At 38.1% G+C, this 18,884-nt stretch overlaps 1 protein-coding gene across 3 annotated transcripts in view; it reads left to right on the top strand.

The window, feature by feature from the left end:
- SLC12A2 (solute carrier family 12 member 2) overlaps positions 1 to 16,574 on the top strand; it is a 155,864-nt gene extending 139,290 nt beyond the window's left edge. For all 3 annotated transcript variants that reach the window (XM_077462143.1, XM_077462140.1, XM_077462141.1), the window contains 4 exons: positions 2,350 to 2,436; positions 8,140 to 8,275; positions 9,017 to 9,084; positions 12,462 to 16,574. In XM_077462143.1, the coding sequence (XP_077318269.1) occupies positions 2,350 to 2,436; positions 8,140 to 8,275; positions 9,017 to 9,084; positions 12,462 to 12,597 (427 nt within the window). In that variant the 3' untranslated portion in view covers positions 12,598 to 16,574. The remainder of the gene's footprint in view (positions 1 to 2,349; positions 2,437 to 8,139; positions 8,276 to 9,016; positions 9,085 to 12,461) is intronic.
- Positions 16,575 to 18,884: the final 2,310 nt, after the last annotated feature.

The following is an 18,884-nucleotide window of genomic DNA, read 5'->3' as shown; positions in this document are numbered from 1 at the left end:
AAATGAAGGCAGACATTACCGTTACATTACAATTTGGTGCAAGAGGAATCGGAGGTCCCTGCTCATTAGAGCTTACAATCTAAAAATTTTGTTTGCCAAAATCGAGCTTTAAAAACATTCTGCTAAAAAACAAAACAAACAAAAAAAAATCTATTGGCCTATCTTTGACATCTCCAGACAGCTGCTTGTATGTATGCAGTCACATAATAATATTCTGTTTATAGCACTTACCATTATTTAAAATGCTGGGTGATATTGTATAAGCTTCAGTATACAGTATATGTCCAAGGAAGACACGTGAATAGTAACTATACTAGTGTGTCGGATTTGGGGATAAAAGTTTGGACATGACATCTTGTAAATAATTTACATACAGTATACTGCTGAAGCATTAAAAACCTCCTCGATCAGTCCTGGAATCCACTTCAAGTCTCCACTACCCCAGTGACAGTGACCTGCTTATACTTGTGCCTCTCTAAGCAAAAAAGCAAGATATATATTGTTCCACTTTTGCTTAAGAATGGGGTGTAGTATGCTTTGAAAAATCACGCCTCGCCCAGTCTGTTAATCTGTGTGAGATGACCTCAGCATTTCACTGTTTCACAAGCCACGCCCTCTGACATGTTTCACCCCACCCACTGGGGTCTAGTTGTAGAGGTATACCTCTGACTAATCCCCAGGGGGAGAGGGCGAAACATGTTACAGGGCGTGGCTTGTAGAGTGGTGTAATGCTGAGGCCATCTCACACATGTTAATGACAGACTGGGAGAGCGGGAATTTTTCATAGCAACCTTGTGACAGTGGTCCAGCTACACCGTATAAAATACACATTGCTTGTGTTTTATAGTGTTACTCAGATGTATAAAATTATTCATGCATTTCTAGTACTGTTGCCAGTTTGATCAGGAGCCTGGGGTCCCTGAGATGGTATGATTGTTAGTGATTGCGCTGATTTTTACAAACCATTGTAGGAACTTTTTAATGACACTAGCATAAATAACAATCCATGTCGCACATGTGGCTCTGCCCTAAGGTATAGACTTCTCAGGAGCTAAGTTTAAGCTGGACTAATGTAATCCAATTTGTCCCTTACCATTTCCAGTATTTATAAACCATTAAATCGTTCTTTCTTTTTGAGAAGTGTGGGAAAAGCTGCTGTTCAAAGTAGCATCTTACTTAGAGCTTAAAGCAAAAAAAAGAAATCCTTTTATCACCAAAAGATCTTTTGATGAAAAGAAAGATGACTAAATGATGACTTAATCAACACTAGAGCAAATAATTTATACCATAAAACTGCCATCCAAAGGGCAGCACACATTTATTTTCAATTTAGCATCCAAAAAAAATAAAGCTTTTCCTGTTATACATTTACAAGAACAATTAGATAAAATGACGTGTGATGTATTTAAATGGAAAAATTTTAAAGCGTTCTTTTAACACTAAGGCTTTATTATGTTATATATTTGCTTTACATTTTTTAATGTGTGCTTTTAAATGCAAATGGAAAATGCAATACATGGCCACTAGGAGGGGTATTGTAAGAAGCCTGCAGCCCAGCCCGCACAGAGAAAAAACGAGAACAGTGCTCTGCTATACGAGATTAGGCAAAGATGGCAAAAACAAGTGAAAATAAAGTGTATTTGTATGGGAAAGAACACACTTCCACAGTGTCATCAGTCTCTTCTTTGTGCAAGCTCTGGAGTCTTCTCACCAATGCTTGGAAGGCAAAAAAAAGGGGGAGGGTGAGCACCACTGTCTAAGCATAGTATACATGAAGATACAGGTAAAAAATAAAATAAGGTGAACAATTCATGTCGATATGTAGAACAATGTCAGCTGCCAGAGGCTTCTGGAATCTTCCAATGGACACGGAACAATATTAGTATATAGCATCTCAATAGATCTACTATGAACACCTTGTCAGGTTCAAACTCATTCAACCTCTGCCAGCCAACATCATTATACATATTGACATGCTGTGTGCATTTGTGTATGTGAATGCAATGTCTACCTTTCTGACATCTTTTTACCCATATCTTCTGCCCCCCCCCCCTTTTTTTTTTAACCTTGTAACTGAATGCTCATCTGCTATAGCGAGACATTTAAAACTGATATTGTTTTTTCTCCTGCATTCGTGTAGTGGTTTTCCATGCATACACGTTTATTGTAGGTATTTTTAATGAATATGTGGATTTAGATGTGAATTGAATAAAGTCAGTACTGTGTATGCAAGAGAGTGGATTTGGATGAGCTACACTAACCTTATAAAGAATGATAAATTCTTTGCATCATCTGAAAGTTTGTCATTGTCGTGGTTTTCTCTTATTTCTGATATTGGTGTGTTTTCAGGATGGCAACGTTGCTTAGCAAGTTCAGGATTGACTTCTCCGATATCATGGTCCTTGGTGATATCAACACAAAGCCAAAGAAAGAAGCGTATGTTAACTGTTTATTTCTATATACATAAGTACATTGTGATAACCTACTTGTTTTTTTTTTTGTTTTTGTTTTTTATTCTTTAGACTGTTTGGTGTAGTATAGCCACTAGACAATATTTCATCACTTTGAAACCTGATGAATTATTTGTCATGTACATTTTTTGGATAATATTTAGGCTGCTCTTGTAGCACAATTGGGGTAATCATTAAATGTAGTCTGTGATATTCTTTAGAATCGCATATTGCCTCCTTATAATAAATGTTGAAAATGAGTACTTTAAGTCGGGCATCCTTCACGTGTGGAGGTCTCCGGAGACAGAAGTGTCCATAGGCAACTTAGACAGCCTGCTATTGGCTTTAAAATCTGCTGCTGACAATTACAAGAAGCGTGTGTACCTATTGGGGAACCAGTGTCACTAACATCACTGGTTGTGAATCTGACAGTGACTTTAACAACCCGTGACAGGTGGGGTGGAGAGGGGCTCAGTAGCAGCAAACATGCCGCCTGCTGCACAGTGTGTTGAGACAGACACTCTGTTAACTTATGGTTGGCCTTAATTACCTCCGGTTGTGTTACCTTTGAACTCAAGTTTTTTCTTTTATCATTTGGTGCAATAACCGCACTTTGTACAAGTACCGCTATTGAGAACTACCTGAATCTGATGGGGTAATCTCAGTGTGCTGCCTCTCCTTCATTAATCAACCACAGGCTAGGATGGATCTCTGTCTCCCTCTTTCTCTCACAACCCCTTTCCTCTTTCTCTATGGCCCTCCCTCTTTCCCTATCCGTTTTCCCCCTCTTTCTTTTACATATTACACAGCTGCAGAAGCACTACCTGTCTTTCCACCAAACTAAACAGCTTGTAAAATGTATTAACTGTTGCAAAAAAATTCTGATAATCCCAATCATTTATTACACTGATTTACAGCTGTTTTTAACCACTTTCAGACCAGACCACTTTTTGCGATTCGGCACAGCATCGCTTTAACTGACAATTGCGCAGTTGTGCAACGTGGCTCCCAAACAAAATTGACGTCCTTTTTTTTCCCACAAATAGAGCTTTCTTTTGGTGGTATTTGATCAACCCTGCAGTTTTTTAATTTTCGCGTTATATACAAAAATAGAGCGACAATTTTGAAAAAAACGCATTATTTTTTTACTTTTTGCTATAATAAATGTCCCCAAAAATATATATATAAAAAAGTTTTTCCTCAGTTTAGGCCAATTCGTATTCTTCTACATATTTTTGGTAAAGAAAATCGCAATAAGTGATTATTGATTGGTTTGCGCAAAATTTATAGCGTTTACAAAATAGGGGATAGTTTTATGGCAGTTTTATTAATAATTTTTTTTTACAAGAAATGGCGGTGTTCAGCGTTTTTTTTTTTTTTTTTTTTTTTATTGTGGCTGCGACATTATGGCGGACACATCGGACATTTTTGACACATTTTTGGGACCATTGTCATTTATACAGCAATCCGTGCTATACAAATGCACTGATGCCTGTGTAAATGACACTGGCAGTGAAGGGGTTAACCAGGGGTGGCAGTGTAAGGGTTAAGTGTGTCCTGGGGCGTGTTACTAACTGTGGGGGCCTGGGGTGTGTGTTAGTGAACACAGATCTCTGCTCCAATCACATGGAGCAGAGACCAGTGTCACTTGTTGCTAGGCAGAACGGGAAGATGCTGTTTATATCGGCATCTCCCCGTTCAGCTTCCCCGTGAGATGATCGCGGGTATCCCCGCGGCGATTGAGTCCGCGGGACCCGCGACCAGACTCATGGGGGTCCTGACTGGCGCGCGCTGCGGGCAGCGTGCACACGATGACAGGGCGGCAAATACAAATGGACGTACCTGTATGTCAATTTGCCTGCCCGTGCAATTCTGCCGACGTACATCGCCACGCACTGTTTGGGAAGTGGTTAATACAACACAAAGAGAAGAGAACACAATTTAGCTATGCATACAGATATATGGATTAACGCAAAGTGTTGAGACAGTTGTAGACTTGTTGTAGAGGGGTTGTAAAGGTGTTTTTTCACCTTATGCATCCTATGCATTAAGGTGAAAAAACACCTGTCAGTGACCAGCCCCCCCCCACCCCCCGTTTTACTTACCTGAACCCTCCATCTTTCTGCTAGGGGATTCTCGGCTGTTGATTGGATAGATTGATAACAGCGCAGCCATTGGCTCCCGCTGCTACCAATCAAATCCAATGAAGCGGGCTCAAGTCCTCCATTCGGCATCTATGGACGCCAAATGCTAGACTCAGGAGCATGCCTGCAAGGTAACCCCACGGGAGAGCGCTTCTCTTAGGGGGGTTATCTGATGCGGGCAGGAGCCGAGGGAGCTGCCAAGGGACCCCAGAAGACCAGGATTGTGGCCAATGATCTGCACGGTGGAGGTAAGTATGATATGTTATTTAAGAAAAACACACTACGCTAGGCTAAATGGAAAAAAACTGTCAGCTTCAATCGGAGCCACTGTACTAACGATCCGACATTAGTACAGAGATCGTTCCCGCTGAGCTGTTGTGGAGAATACTCTGATCAGCACTCTGCCATTGACTGAGAGCATTAATCCGGAAGCTGGTCGGCTGCTGGTTTTTCAGCATGCTCATCCGACAGAAGCCGGCCCAGCTGCCATAAACACGGCCAAATGTCGGCCGGTTTTTTTTGAACCGGCGGATGTCACCTGTCATTCGACAAGCAGAGCATGTGAAGACATCCCCTGTAACCTTTTCCTGCCCAAACCACTTTCAATAAGCCCAGATAAGTCAATACACATAGATTATTATGGTGCACTGATTATAGAATGATGAGCTACTTGTTTGGGGAGAGAAACCGTTTTGATATATTTCTGCTAACATTAGTTTGTAAGCAATATTTTAATGATGGTTTGGGCAGAGGAAAAATTTAAACACATAACCCATTTAGAATCGTACAGTACATGCTACATTCTGTTATGACATGGGGGTGAGGTACTGTATTTTAATCACCATATCATGGTTCTGCAGGTTGCTGCTTGTTATACCATATTGTCATCAGCTTGTAAAATGTGTGGCCCAACAACCAGCTGCTAAATGTTCTTTTGCACTTCAAAATAGAAAGGATTTATTGTTTAAAGTGAAGCATATTCTAGCATCACAGTAAATAAAGTTCTGGTAGCTGTCATCTTCATATGCAATTACACCTGTTTTGATTAAAAGACCACGCTTTGTTCTGGTTTCATTAAGCTAAAATATCTTTTCAATTCTTTGCAAAGCACACAAACAGCATTAGCTTTCTGAAAACTCGTTGAAAAACAGCGCTGACCAAAAAAGTGTTAAAATTAAAAATAATCAAGTGTTGATGAAAAAAAAAATATGATTAAGAAAATTGAATAATAATAATAAGTTCTTGCTGCAACCCAATGTGAGACACACACAATATACGATAATCTTAAAGAAACGGCTGCGCTAAAACTTATAAGAAAGCAAAATTATAAAGTGACCTAATCTTTCCTATTTTTTGCAAAAATCTCGAAGGTTGCAAAATAGTGCAAAAAAAGTTCAATGAAACAATAATTTTCAAATATATAAACAGTCCGAAGAAGATGAAAGATAGATAGGATGATGAATCTCAGTCCATTTCAGTGACTACAAAACCACCCTTCACGCATGTAGCAGGTGCACCCAGAGGAAAGAGGTTTATCCACCACCAAATTCAGTGAGGCTTACCAGCTGCCAAGATCTCTTTTTTTAAGGAGATCATACGAGCTTGCAAATAGCACGTCCCTGGTCCCTTTAATAGGCTCTGCTGGTATCTCCAACTTTCATGCCCCCTTCTTGAAGTGTCTCCCGTTCCACCACAATCATTTAGCAACAGTCCTGACACAACAGAGATGACATTGGCGGTGCAATATTCCGGGCTCACCCTCTTCTCAGGATTGGCAACATGCCTTAAGACAGTTCCATGAACAATGGCTCCCAAGATAAAGTTGATATGGCCTACAAAGATCAGGGCAATACCAGCTCTCATCAACTACCGGGGTCCCTTCTCCAGACTGAATCCACATAGCGTTCTGGTTTCATTAAGCTAAAATATCTTTTCAATTCTTTGCAAAGCACACAAACAGCATTAGCTTTCTATTTTATACTTCTGGAATGTTACTGACTCTGCCTTCTTACTTTTTATTGCATATTTCTCGCACAATGTATGTGAGAATGTTCTGTAATCCACTATGCTCTGTCCATGACGACAAATTGAGCCTAGGGTGGAAAAGTGCCTGGTCAGATCTTTACCTTAATAATATGTCACCTTTTATTTGGCAAATTTACAAGTATGAAACAAAAGTGAATATTGCAGTTCTTGCTATGGTTATATATTGTTGCTAGATGACTCTGTGAAATCTCCAAATTTCATAAGACTAGCAGTCACAGTACCTCAGATTTGAGGCTGCAGACGTACAACCCTGAAAGCACAGGAATCAAGTGGAATTTAAAGAGTATTTATGCCTAAATCCATCCCAATCTGTTCTGTGTTCTTTAGGGACCTGCGACTACACACCCAGACTCATGCCACCATCTTCTGATGTCGTCAAGGGGCTTGTTGTCTCTTCATGGTTCATGCAGCCGGCCTTGTAATGACGCACATGTGCTACAGGGCATCGGGGGGGGGGGGGGGGGGGAAACTGCAAAAATCATAAAGACAGTGTACCGAAAACATCCTTGAAAAAATAATTCCTCTACCTCTTTCTGACGTTGTCAGCCATGCATGCCAATCTTAAGGCTGCTGGGTCTATAAAATTCTTAGACAGCCTAACCTTAAATAATCAGATAAAATATTTGAATGGTATAGCCTGCAATGAGATCAGTTTACAATTGTACTTTATGGCTCTTTTGATGGCTTGTATACCTTACACTGTGCAAAGATATCATTAGGCACATATGTTGAAGAATACAATGTCACTGCAAGAGCAGATGGTGCTTAGTATTTTGCAGATTGCTGAAATATTTATTAACAGGGGGCATGACAGCAGAGGTCATTTTCTCAGTTAAGATTGTTGTACGTCAGTTATCCGCTCTATATTTCATGTGATGCATTTATGGTCAGACAAAAGAGGTTTTAGAGAAACCTTCTAAAAGAGACTTCAATTTATCCTGTAATCTTGTTAGCTTTAATTATGCTCTTTTGCAAAGCAACTTCAAAGCTGTAAGTGACACCTTTTCATTTATGACCTAAAACACACAAGGAACCTACTAACAAATGTAATTGTTTCAAGTCATGTTTATGGGCTGTATTTTTTTGCCAGACTTTTGCTTTGTCGGGATCACTTGTGGCAAATCCAGGATTTGGCAAGTGTCTGAGCCCATCATCCCCCTAAAATATTATTCTGCCGCTTGTTTATTTTCATATTCATCAACTGGACTTGTCATTTCATACAAATCTGTAAGGGAATAATCTTGTTTCCCAGGGATGCCAACACATCAAATGAGTTATTTGTCTGATCATGTTTAATTGAACAAAATTAGCTTTTTTGGAGCTTTTTTTCCCAAGACAGCAATGATATTGTCCATGGTTAAGTGGTGGCTTTTTTATACTCCACCAAAAAAGCTGGTGTTGTAGGTGACTTTGTGGAGCATGACTTTTCTGTGCAAGCAAACTGGCCAATGATATTTTATTATGGCTTTTGTTTATTTATCTTTACCTTTGACTTTCAGTGTTGCAGCCTTTGAGGAGATGATTGAACCATTTAGACTGCACGAAGATGAAAAAGAACAAGATGTAGCTGACAAAATGAAAGAAGAAGAACCATGGAGAATAACAGATAATGAGCTAGAGCTGTACAAAACAAAGGTATATATTAACCATAAACTCAATGACTGATTTTTTATTATTTTAATAAAGAACTTTTTGAGAAATACTAATTTATGTTCCTAACTTTTTTGTGTATGATAATGCCATGTTTTGTTACTTTGAACATACATTACTCAGTGTAGCTTATTTTTGCACTGAAATTCAGTAACAGATGTCTTGGCATCAGTGCTTGGTTAACAAACTTCAGTGCATTGTTTTAGCGGTTAATTAAAATGTTTCTATATATTTTTTTTAAGTGGTAGTTTATTTGTACAGTTTTCTTCAAATGATTTAATACTGTGTTTTTTTTTTTTTTTCCAGTAGTATAAGTGCCAAAATGCACACAAAAAAATAAAAAATAATAAAAAAGCCTTGCCTTTGTAAACCTGCCAGAAATCTATTTTTACTATACTGATAAATAGGACAGATTGCTAAATAAAATTAGTATGTTATAGTAAATTGTCAGTAAATAGTATACTATAGTAAAGTGGCTTTAGTTAGAAGGTGCTGCATTTGGAGTAGGGAACAATGGCTCAGTGCCATTGCCATTTAGATTAAGGGGACAGTGCCATTTGGAATTACATCCCAGTTAAAGTGTCACTTGGAATAGGGGACATCATCACAGTGATAGTGTATTAAACAGCTGTCTGCATGTTTAGTATAAAGTAGTGATTAAGAATTTGTCTAACCAACTATCACGTTTACATATTTACCATCCTAACTTTTTTCTCTCTACACTAGACACATCGCCAGATCCGGTTAAATGAGTTGTTGAAGGAGCACTCAAGCACAGCCAACGTCATTGTCATGTAAGTTTACAATACTTCCTGCAAGCAAATTTCTCGTTATAGGTATCTTGGTGAAAATTTATGATTTGTTTGACTGTTATTCTCTAGGCATTACTACGGGTGACTGTGTTAGATGATAGAGAGGATGGTAGAAAATAAATTTTTTGAAGCTTATTGCTCATATATCATTTGTTGCTCAATGGTGGCACGGATTTGGGGCTTGACAATTCACAAAATACACCCATTCAGTTCACCACGAACAGGTGACATTACTCGTTTATAAAATTCTTGGTTTCATTTTTTATTAAGCAGGTAAATGACCCCCAAATGAAGTTTAAAGCTACCCTAATTCTGGTGCTGCATGGCTAACTTATAGTATTTAGTTTTCCAGCAATTTTCCAAAGCAAGTTTAATTTTATTGATGTGTCACCTTTTAAGGCTAAACTGTACAAATACAAATTTAGAACCTTGCCCAGTACAATCCCAGCGTATTAGACAGTTCACACCACTGGGTTGCAATGATGTGTGCTGAAAAAATTTACTGTAAGCAGTACTTTATTTTTTCAATACAGCGGGGTTGCGGTGCATACTACCACATTACAATGCCACTGTGGGAATAGAATTTATTGAAATGCCACTTACGTAAATGTGCGGTTGCTGCTTTGGCATTGTTTACTCCTCGCACACACCAGCAGTCTTGCGATCAGCATGGCTTGCGGGTGTTTAACGAACCTTAAATATTTTTCTAAAATTAAATGAATAGAAAGAGATATGGATGGTGCTGCCTGATATTAGTATATAATAAGAGTGAAATGCCCCTTTAAAAATATGTGATAAGTGATGAACTTGATAAATCAGAACACCAAATGTAAAAGTGATTCTTTGGATATAGCACATGTAAATTCATAAATTAATGGTCAATAAAATCCAAAGTGTCCTGTAAATGAAAATTCATATGTGCAAAGTTCACTATGAGGCAACGTGTAAAAATAAAATAGTATAAAAAAAGAAGCAAAGTCAAAAAGTAAAAGTTGGACATTGTCCCTTTTTAAGAGATACAAGGAGCTAGAAAATCTGCACATATATCCCCAAGCAAACAACCACATGACAAGGTATATGTGACCTTACAACACTAAAGTGCATAGTTAAATATGAAAAAACAGCAATACACTGTGCCATATAATAGTCCATATGAACTGTCCCGACTCTAAAGTGGCTTGTGCTTTAAAATTCATGCAACAATATCGAGCTGATGGATAGGTGAACAACACTCATGCTCCCCCCTTTTGGGTCTTCACTCATCAGATGATTGCACCCCTACAGGGATAACACACTGGGACACAAGGAACAGTGCCCACTTATTACTTTTTGGCTTTGCTTTTTTTTTTTTTTTTTTTATACTATTTATTTTATTTTTACACGTTGCTTCATAGTGCACTTTGCACATATGCATTTTCATTTACGGGACACTTTGCATTTTAATAACCATGTTGGATGGATTTAAGACGTGATTTATTGCCACACCTTTTTTTCATTTATGAATTTGCGTATGTTTTATCTATAGAATCACTTTACATTTTATGTTCTGATTTATCATGTGTATCACATAGCCAGTTTTTTAAAGGGGCAGTGCACAGTATGAGCACTCTTATTATATACTAATATCGGGCAGCGCCACCCATACCTCTTTCTATACATTTCATTTATATTCTCCACCTGTGGAATTGGGGCAAGGCAGCAACCACAGTCTATGCCTTAACCGCGGGATTTAATATTTATTCATTTTTTCAAAAAATTGTTTTGACATCTTGAATCGTTTTGAGTTCCAGGTGCCATTTTAAAACGACACTGAGACAGCAGCTATTCATTCCTTTACCAATTTAAACAGCACCTAGAAGTAGTGGGTCCCAGAAGGGTTTCAGGCCAGAACCAGCAGTTGTTCCTGAAATGATCAGCTCTTTGGCTTCTGATGCTCTTCTTTACTATTTATTTCCAATAAATGCCAGAAATAAAAGTATATGCATCTAAATTGGTTACCAAATAAATCCTTATCTGTCCCAGAAAAAATAATGTCAAATAAGTTAGGGTGCACTGCAAATTCTAAGTTATAATGTGTGGGACACTTAAAAAAACAAAGCTTTGGAACTTAGGGAGAAAAATTCTTGGGTACTCAAATGGTTAAGAAGCTTAGTCATAATGGGGTAAAACAGTCGTTTAATTGTCTTGAGTGTACTGCATGAATAGGTTGGGTTGTAATTGTACCAAACACTTTCTGACTTAAGCTATTGGTCAGCCACACTCGATAGAAAAATTTGCAAGCCTTTCATATGGACGTTCATTACAGTAAGGCAAACATTTTAAAAGGGGTCACATCATCTGGATGCTAAACTTTTCATGTTAGGCCATCGTCGTACTCCTCTTGTTACAGTGCTCTAGAACACCCAGAGTGCTAGTTAAAGGAATGCGTTCAAGGAAAAAAAAAAAGAAAGAAAGAAGAGTCCAGTCATATGACCTGTGAAAGTCATGTGACTGTCCTCCAATCATGGTGCTCTCTTGGTGCAGTATTTAACAAATGGAAAGTAAAATATAAGCCACAGCGTTCAGCCAAGAGTGGTATTGTCTCTCAGCTATAAATAAGCCCCTGAGACGCTCTGTGGCTGGCAAAATGTGCTGCAGTCTAATTGTGCAGTCTCCTTTTAGATTTATTAACATCTATGTAGTACAAATGCATATTTAGATGTAGCATCTACCAGGCTGAATGCAGCAGTTCACGATCCCAAAAGAGGCTACAGAGGACCCGCTCTGTTTAACCAATACTGTCTGCCAATTCGGGCTTCCACCACCACCGTTCAGCCTTTTGGCAAGCTCTACATCTGACACTGCTGCATACAGTTTGGTTGATGCTACATATCTCCAGTCTCTGTTCTATATTAATACAATAATATAAATGTGCTTATATTGTATTAATAAATGCTACTTTGGTTCTAAATGAGATTCCACACTACTATTTTCTTGTTTTTGAGTTTCAATTGTATCAGCCTGATTCTTTGAAGAAAGCTGCAGGATCCCTGGATCATTCGTTATGATTACCTATTTGGCTTGCTGGAACAACTTTTTTTCAGTCCAACATATCGAGATTGGAAATTGGGACTATCAGTGTGCTGTGGCAGTTTTGTTTTTTCTTTATACTGGTTGAGTTGTTAACTAATTACTTACCTAGATTGTGTGCATCCTTGTTACTATGACACAAACAATAGACTGTGAACTGCACTGAGCTAGCATCTCCTATGACTGTCAGTTTATTATTGTCCACTTATATGCACTACACAATGTCTTTTTGCCATAGAATAATATGACTAATATATTGGTTTTAAATAGTTTAATTTTGCTTCCTGTAGGAGCCTTCCAGTTGCACGAAAAGGCGCAGTGTCCAGTGCACTTTACATGGCTTGGATAGAGGCACTTTCTAAAGATCTCCCACCCATACTGCTTGTCCGTGGAAATCACCAGAGTGTCTTAACATTCTATTCCTAAGTGCTCCTAGCTGCAGAACCTGAAGAAGTGGTACTTCGTTGGCTGGAGCTCAAAGTATCATCACGTTCTCCTAACCCTAGAACGTCTTTCTCAATTAAATAGACTTGAAAGCACATGGAAGAAAGTAACTATTTCCGGGATTAAGAAACTTTTTTGCAGTTATACTGCTTCTGTTACATGACCAGTGGATCTTGGCTTCATGGGGGAGAATCTTATGTATGGGACTCAAATACATGAAAGTTTTTTTCTTTGCTACTTGAACAGCAGCAATAAAAGTGTGTTTGTTTTTATTTTGACCAGTAAAAGGATTCTAGATTTGTAAAAAAACAAAAACAAAAAAAAAACAAGAAACAAAGCCTTTAGCCTTGAGGTGCCTTTTTGAAAAATTTAAACCAAACTTCATCCATACCCCCATTTTTTTTTTTTTTTTTTTTTATAAATCTTGTATAGAATGTACAATCTGCCTTTCAACTAGGACTGTAGATCAAAAAAAAAAAAAAAAAACATGTTAGTTTCTAGTTTCTTCCATCTTCATGATAACTTATGCTGCTTCTCCGTCTTCCATCAAACTCTTCACACCTCACTTAAGTCAAAACTTTTTTAATGACTAATAGAAAAAGAAACGGCTATTTCAAAAATAAACAAGTGACCAGATTGGTGTACTTGAACAAATGACCAAGTGGTTCTTATCCAGTCATTAAACTCCAGCATGGTAGATCCCAGTACCTATGGTAGTGGGAACATTATTCGTTAGGCTTACTCAGTACATAAGTAGCAAAGCAATCCAGTGCCAATAGCAACTAATGAAAATCCAAATTGTACTATATAGGTTTGGGCAAAGCGAGTTATTATTGGTTGCTATGGATTCATTCTTACTTTTGCTTTTTGCAATTGTAATGAACAAGGTCACTGGCTTGTACTTGTAAAATATTTTATCAGATGCTGTTACTGTTGGTTTTGTCTTATTTTCATACATTTCTCTTGGTGATGAGCAAAACATATTTTGCTCTGACACAGGTAGGGATTTATTTATTGAAGTCAGCCCATTCTTTCCATTTCCTAGTCATTGTATGCTTGGAACTTCAGTTCCCTAGAAAAGTTCAATTTTTCATTTTGCTCACTTTTGTCTTTCACTTTCGTCATGTATGTTCTCCTAGTTGTTTGCTTCAGGTCAACAAATGGCTTCCACTACTTATTTGTATGTGACCAATATGGCCTAAGTGTTTTACTCCTCATAGATGTCTCATTTCATAAATGACAAAGATATAAGCTTTAGGATTTTTTTTTCTATATGTTAATCATTATTGTTCAGGTCGGTTGAAACGCACAGTATCTTAGCTTATTTGGCAAATGAGTTTGTATCCCTCCTAGCAGAAATGACGGAAACTGAGTGCAGTGTTGTATGTTTAATTTGCAGTGTTGTACATGTTTTATTCATGGGTCTCCATGATTTAACCCATCAATATGATTTATTTTAAGTGCAATAGCATTTTTTTGGGAAACAAATGAGACAAAAAGTTGTGATCCTGTTCTTGGTAACTGAGCTTAGAGTTGTCTCATGTTTTTAAGTGCAGGGCCAGCTTTTTTGCACCATAAATGTTGAAATGTTGGTTCCCTGTTATGGTCTCTAGGATTTGGGGAGACTGCATGTTGGCCTTGGAAGTAGGATGGCTGTCAGTCTTCTAAAATATAATTTATAATTATATTCAGCTACATTTGCTCAAAAAATGAAAGTGCTAAATATATTGCCTATGGCAGCCAATAACGGTCAATATTCTGTTGTAGACACACAATATTCAACTGGTTGCATGGGCAGCATGAACATGCTAGAACACATTTTGTAGCCAATGTTTAAAATTTGCATTAAGAACAGTTGAAACTTTCCTCTAAAATTCTCCAGCGTATCTGCCCATAGCTTTAGGCAGAAACATACCAGAACAAGATCTTAATTTAGTTGCTTTGAATAATTGAAATAGAAGGTGAGAGATGGCACTCCCTGGGAAAGGCTTATTTTTGGTAGGCACATTTATAGTTGGGTTTGCCTACTTTAAGGAATGAATGTTACTGATTAGGCCAATGTGCATTCCATCTAATTTCATACTGTAAACTGTAGAAAAATTACAGAGATTTCTTCCATTTTTTTAAGCTGGAGTTCAGCAAAAGTAACCATTCTACTAAATGTTGAAGGTTATCTCCTAAACTGCTTGGTGTTTCCAAATGTGTTCATTTTGTTTTAAATTGATACAGCAGCTGTATTTCCTATGTGACATACTGAAATCGTCTTTCATAGTGTCTGCAGAAGGCTGGTACTAATGGAATACCCAATGTTAACGTAGACATAGATAAGATAGTGTATGGCAGTCAGACACATCTGCAGGATAAAACCTTCATAGATAAGCACCCTTGTGTGGCACCAGCAGACAGCCCTGGCATCAGGGAAGGACAGCTATGCAGTGCAGCCTGTAGACTTTTCCAGAGATCATTTACCCGAGAATGTCTGCTGGCTTTAGATGACACACAAAAAGATTGAAATAGCCACCTGATCCTGCTGAAATTGTCAGGATTGGGCAATTATTATCTATGTTTATCGGTGCCTTTCCTCATCAAATAAGCTGTATGATGTAGAAAGTTTGGTTCTTACTGTAAAATGTTGTATATGTACTTTCCTTCTCAGATGAACGGGTCTTTGGAACTGGGTAAATGCTTTCTGCTTTCCAGCAGTGTTTGTTGATTACATGTACTGATAACCCGAAATGTAAACCAAGTAGTTTAGCAGTCCCCAATGATTGCACACGACTGGTAGTACAGCCATATAGACATTGTTGGTGTTTCAGGTTCAGTGTATAATATACAATTACTATATTACTCATTTATATTTTCCACCAGACATTGTCTTGTATAAATGCGGTGAAATGTACAACTTGACTATAATGTTTTTAGACTATGCATGTATGCGTCACTATGTAGTGAAATATTGTGTTGGTGCTTGGTTGTAAATACACCACAGCTATATTGTGCAGAATTTGAGTATAGCACACTGGCCTACAATTTTGGGATCTTATCTGAATGTGTATCCATCCAATATGTACTCATTTGGAAGGGGGTGGCATTCTTTTAATTCAAACTTAGATTTTTGACCCACCCCCCACAATAAGTGCTTCCCCCTCTCCTTTTTGTTGCGTAAAGCCTAAATTCATAACATTAGAACATCACTGAAGTATAACAATGTGTGAAAACTGGCACGTTTGTGACTATGGGCAGAGTACAGTAGCTTATGGCACCAAACCACAGTTTATTTACTGTAGTTGAGATGACAGATTGCTGTAGGTTAGTGTACTTCTTAAATCACTGTGCTGTTTTATTAAGCCTGAATGTCTTGATTGACTGCTTGAAATGGGAGAGATTTTAAGGTTTTAGATTTATATGGTATGTATCTGATTGTATTACACAGTACGTGTTGGTTTAAAGAAGGGACATCCAGCAGATTGCCACTAGAAACTTGCCTATATCACGACCTTATACCATCTGTATATGGTACGGGTCTGCCATGTCTACATGTAAATAAAACTTCCAAATGTTGTGAATGTGTTGTTCGCAGAATAACTGTAAAAGAAAGGGTTTGACGTTTCAATCTGTACAGGTAAAATGCATTAACTTCTAATAGCAAATGTCATAACTCAAGCTTATAGGTGTTGGATATACAGAACAATTTCTGATGTTTTCTTACGGTATTGAAAATCCTTTCAAAACTCCACATTGAGGGTCCCCCTTTTTTATATGTAATATTTTGATGAGCAAAGACGTTTCCAACAAGTGGTCACATATTAGAGGCTATTTAGATGGTCTGCTGCATTTAACCTGCTTTAAAGATGTGTACAATGCTATTATTCACCTACTTTCACTGGACTAAACTGTGTTTTAGGTTGGGTCCTCACAAAATCTGTTACAAATGAGTAAATAAACTGCTGATTTCCTCATGTTAGTGCTGCTATCTTGTGTTTGTTACCAGGTACTCTTGGCATTTATGTTCTCACTTTATTCCTGAAAGCTTGACAGTGGAGGTATTCAATGAGTTTTGTTGAGTTCACTGTGTCATTCAAGGCCTTTCTTTGATAAATTCAGGAATATAGTTGTGTGACACTGCTCCACAGTGCTTTATAGCAGTGATGCTCAACCTTTTGTAACTGGAACCCCCAATTATCCTAAGGAGACATACATCTGCATTGCATATCCAAATCTGAGGGATCTACAAAACACTTTGTTGGATACCCTGTGGGGTACCTTCTGACAGATGGTTGTGCATCTCTGTCTTAAGCTGTTTGAGAACCTGTTGGCGAATATTTAAAGAAGAAACCAAAATACATGTGTGTGTACATATTGATGTAACGAGATTATATATATATATATATATATATATATATATTATAGTAAATGTCTACAGATGCAAACTTTGGGGCTTGGGTTGGTCTGTTATATGCTTAGAATTGCTCAGTGCACTTTCACTTAGTACATTTCCAAGACTTTTGGACACCTTTAACATTTTAGTACACCTTTTTTGGTAAGATTCAGTAGTGTAGCATAACAATCCATGTATTTTACATGTTAACATGATTAAAATAACACTGCGTCTTTTTAGTTACAAGATTGTTATAATATGCAGTTTGCCTAATTTAATTCCATTTGAATATACTAGCAAGTGTAACAAATAGCTTCTTATTTATGATTTCTATTTAAACGCTGTGCTCTTTTATGTTTGAGATTTTTAGAACTTTCCTTAATTGCGTTTTTAAAACTTATTTTTATATGCATTCCGGACATTGAACAGTAATAAAAAAACAATGACAATAATGAAATGCATTAAAGAGGTGTTTTCTGATTATTATGCAGTCATGTTATAGGTGTGATACTTGTGTGATCATTCTTGTATGATTGGCCCTATGTCACTGAATTGAACAAGAATCTAACTGGAGCTACCGCGTCACACTGTCCTCTGGCATCTATATGCAATCTCTATCAATTGCAAATGTTCTGCATTTACTAGAAGCACAAACTTTTCTCAACCTTTCCCTCTTAATGGTAAGCAACATTTTTGTATTTCTCACCAGACCTAGGGATTTGCATGTAGAGTCTGCTTTGATATACATGAGCCAGGTTATGTTGTAAATGGTACAAGCTTGGTTGGTGACCTGACTTTTCTCCACTATGAATCAGGAATACACACTGGGTCACCTCTCTGCCCCCAGCTGTGATTGGATGGTTAACGCACAGCAAAGAGTCATCTATCTGTTCACTCTTTCTCCTCATATCAGCATATTACCTGTCAGCACATGTGTAATGCAGTACACCTAATCAACTAATTGGCTACTAGTCCCTTTCTGTGTAGCTGCTGCTGTACAGGGACTGCAAGAGTCAAATTCGGGGGAACTTGCATTTTAAAATCCATGTATTACATATAATATTATTGACTGATGTTTGTTTTTAAGTAACTGCCTGAAGTTCTGCTTTAAGGCCGGGTTCACACTGCTGCGGGGGGAGATCCGGATGTGATACGCACCGCACTGCAGTGCAAATCACATCCGATCTCCGTAGCGATGCGAGTTCAGCCATACAGATAGTATGGCTGAATTCGCATCGCTCCCGCAGCAAACTCGCACGGGACCCTTTTTTTGGTCCGCAGCAGAATCGGATCGCATGGGTGTTCACACCATGCGATCCGATTCCTGTGCGAGTCTGCAGATCGCACTGCGATATGCGGACGGATCTGGGGGTGTCATTAACATTTCATTGACACTCCCAGCCGTTCGCATAGGGCAGTGTGAACTGCCGGCGGGAGTCATGCGATGCGGGAAAACGCCGCGGATTTGCGGCGTTCCCGCATCGCTGTGGTGTGAACCCAGCCTAAAGAACACTTTTTTTTATTATTATTTGTAATGGCATTGTAGACGCTTTCTGAGCTCTGCTAAGCATTCCTCTGGTTCAATTTTTTTAAATCAATTTTTTTTAAATGCAATTCTTATAAAGAGACTTGGTCATGAAAGAACAAAGGGGGGTGCCATTGTTGACCTTTTAGGATTGCTAGTTCCCTAGCTGTCATACTGATGCTTTGTTTTCAGTGCTGAGTCTGACCTGGAACAAGTATAGAGATAAGGACCTTTAAAACTTTTCAGACACATTTACAGCAAGCGTGTTATGAGTCTGAAAAAACACAAGTTGGATATAGCCCGGTAACTTATATTTTCAGGAAGACCGCAATGGCAGCCCTCATATTTTTGTTATTCCTCACTCCT

This window comes from Lithobates pipiens, unplaced genomic scaffold (genome assembly GCF_037356315.1).
Source record: "Lithobates pipiens isolate NorthernLeopardFrog02 unplaced genomic scaffold, aLitPip1_a1.2 Scaffold_3, whole genome shotgun sequence".
Lineage (NCBI taxonomy): Eukaryota > Metazoa > Chordata > Amphibia > Anura > Ranidae > Lithobates > Lithobates pipiens.
The sequence above is the reverse complement of the archived record's forward strand: the minus strand, read 5'-3'. Positions and strand labels throughout refer to the sequence as shown.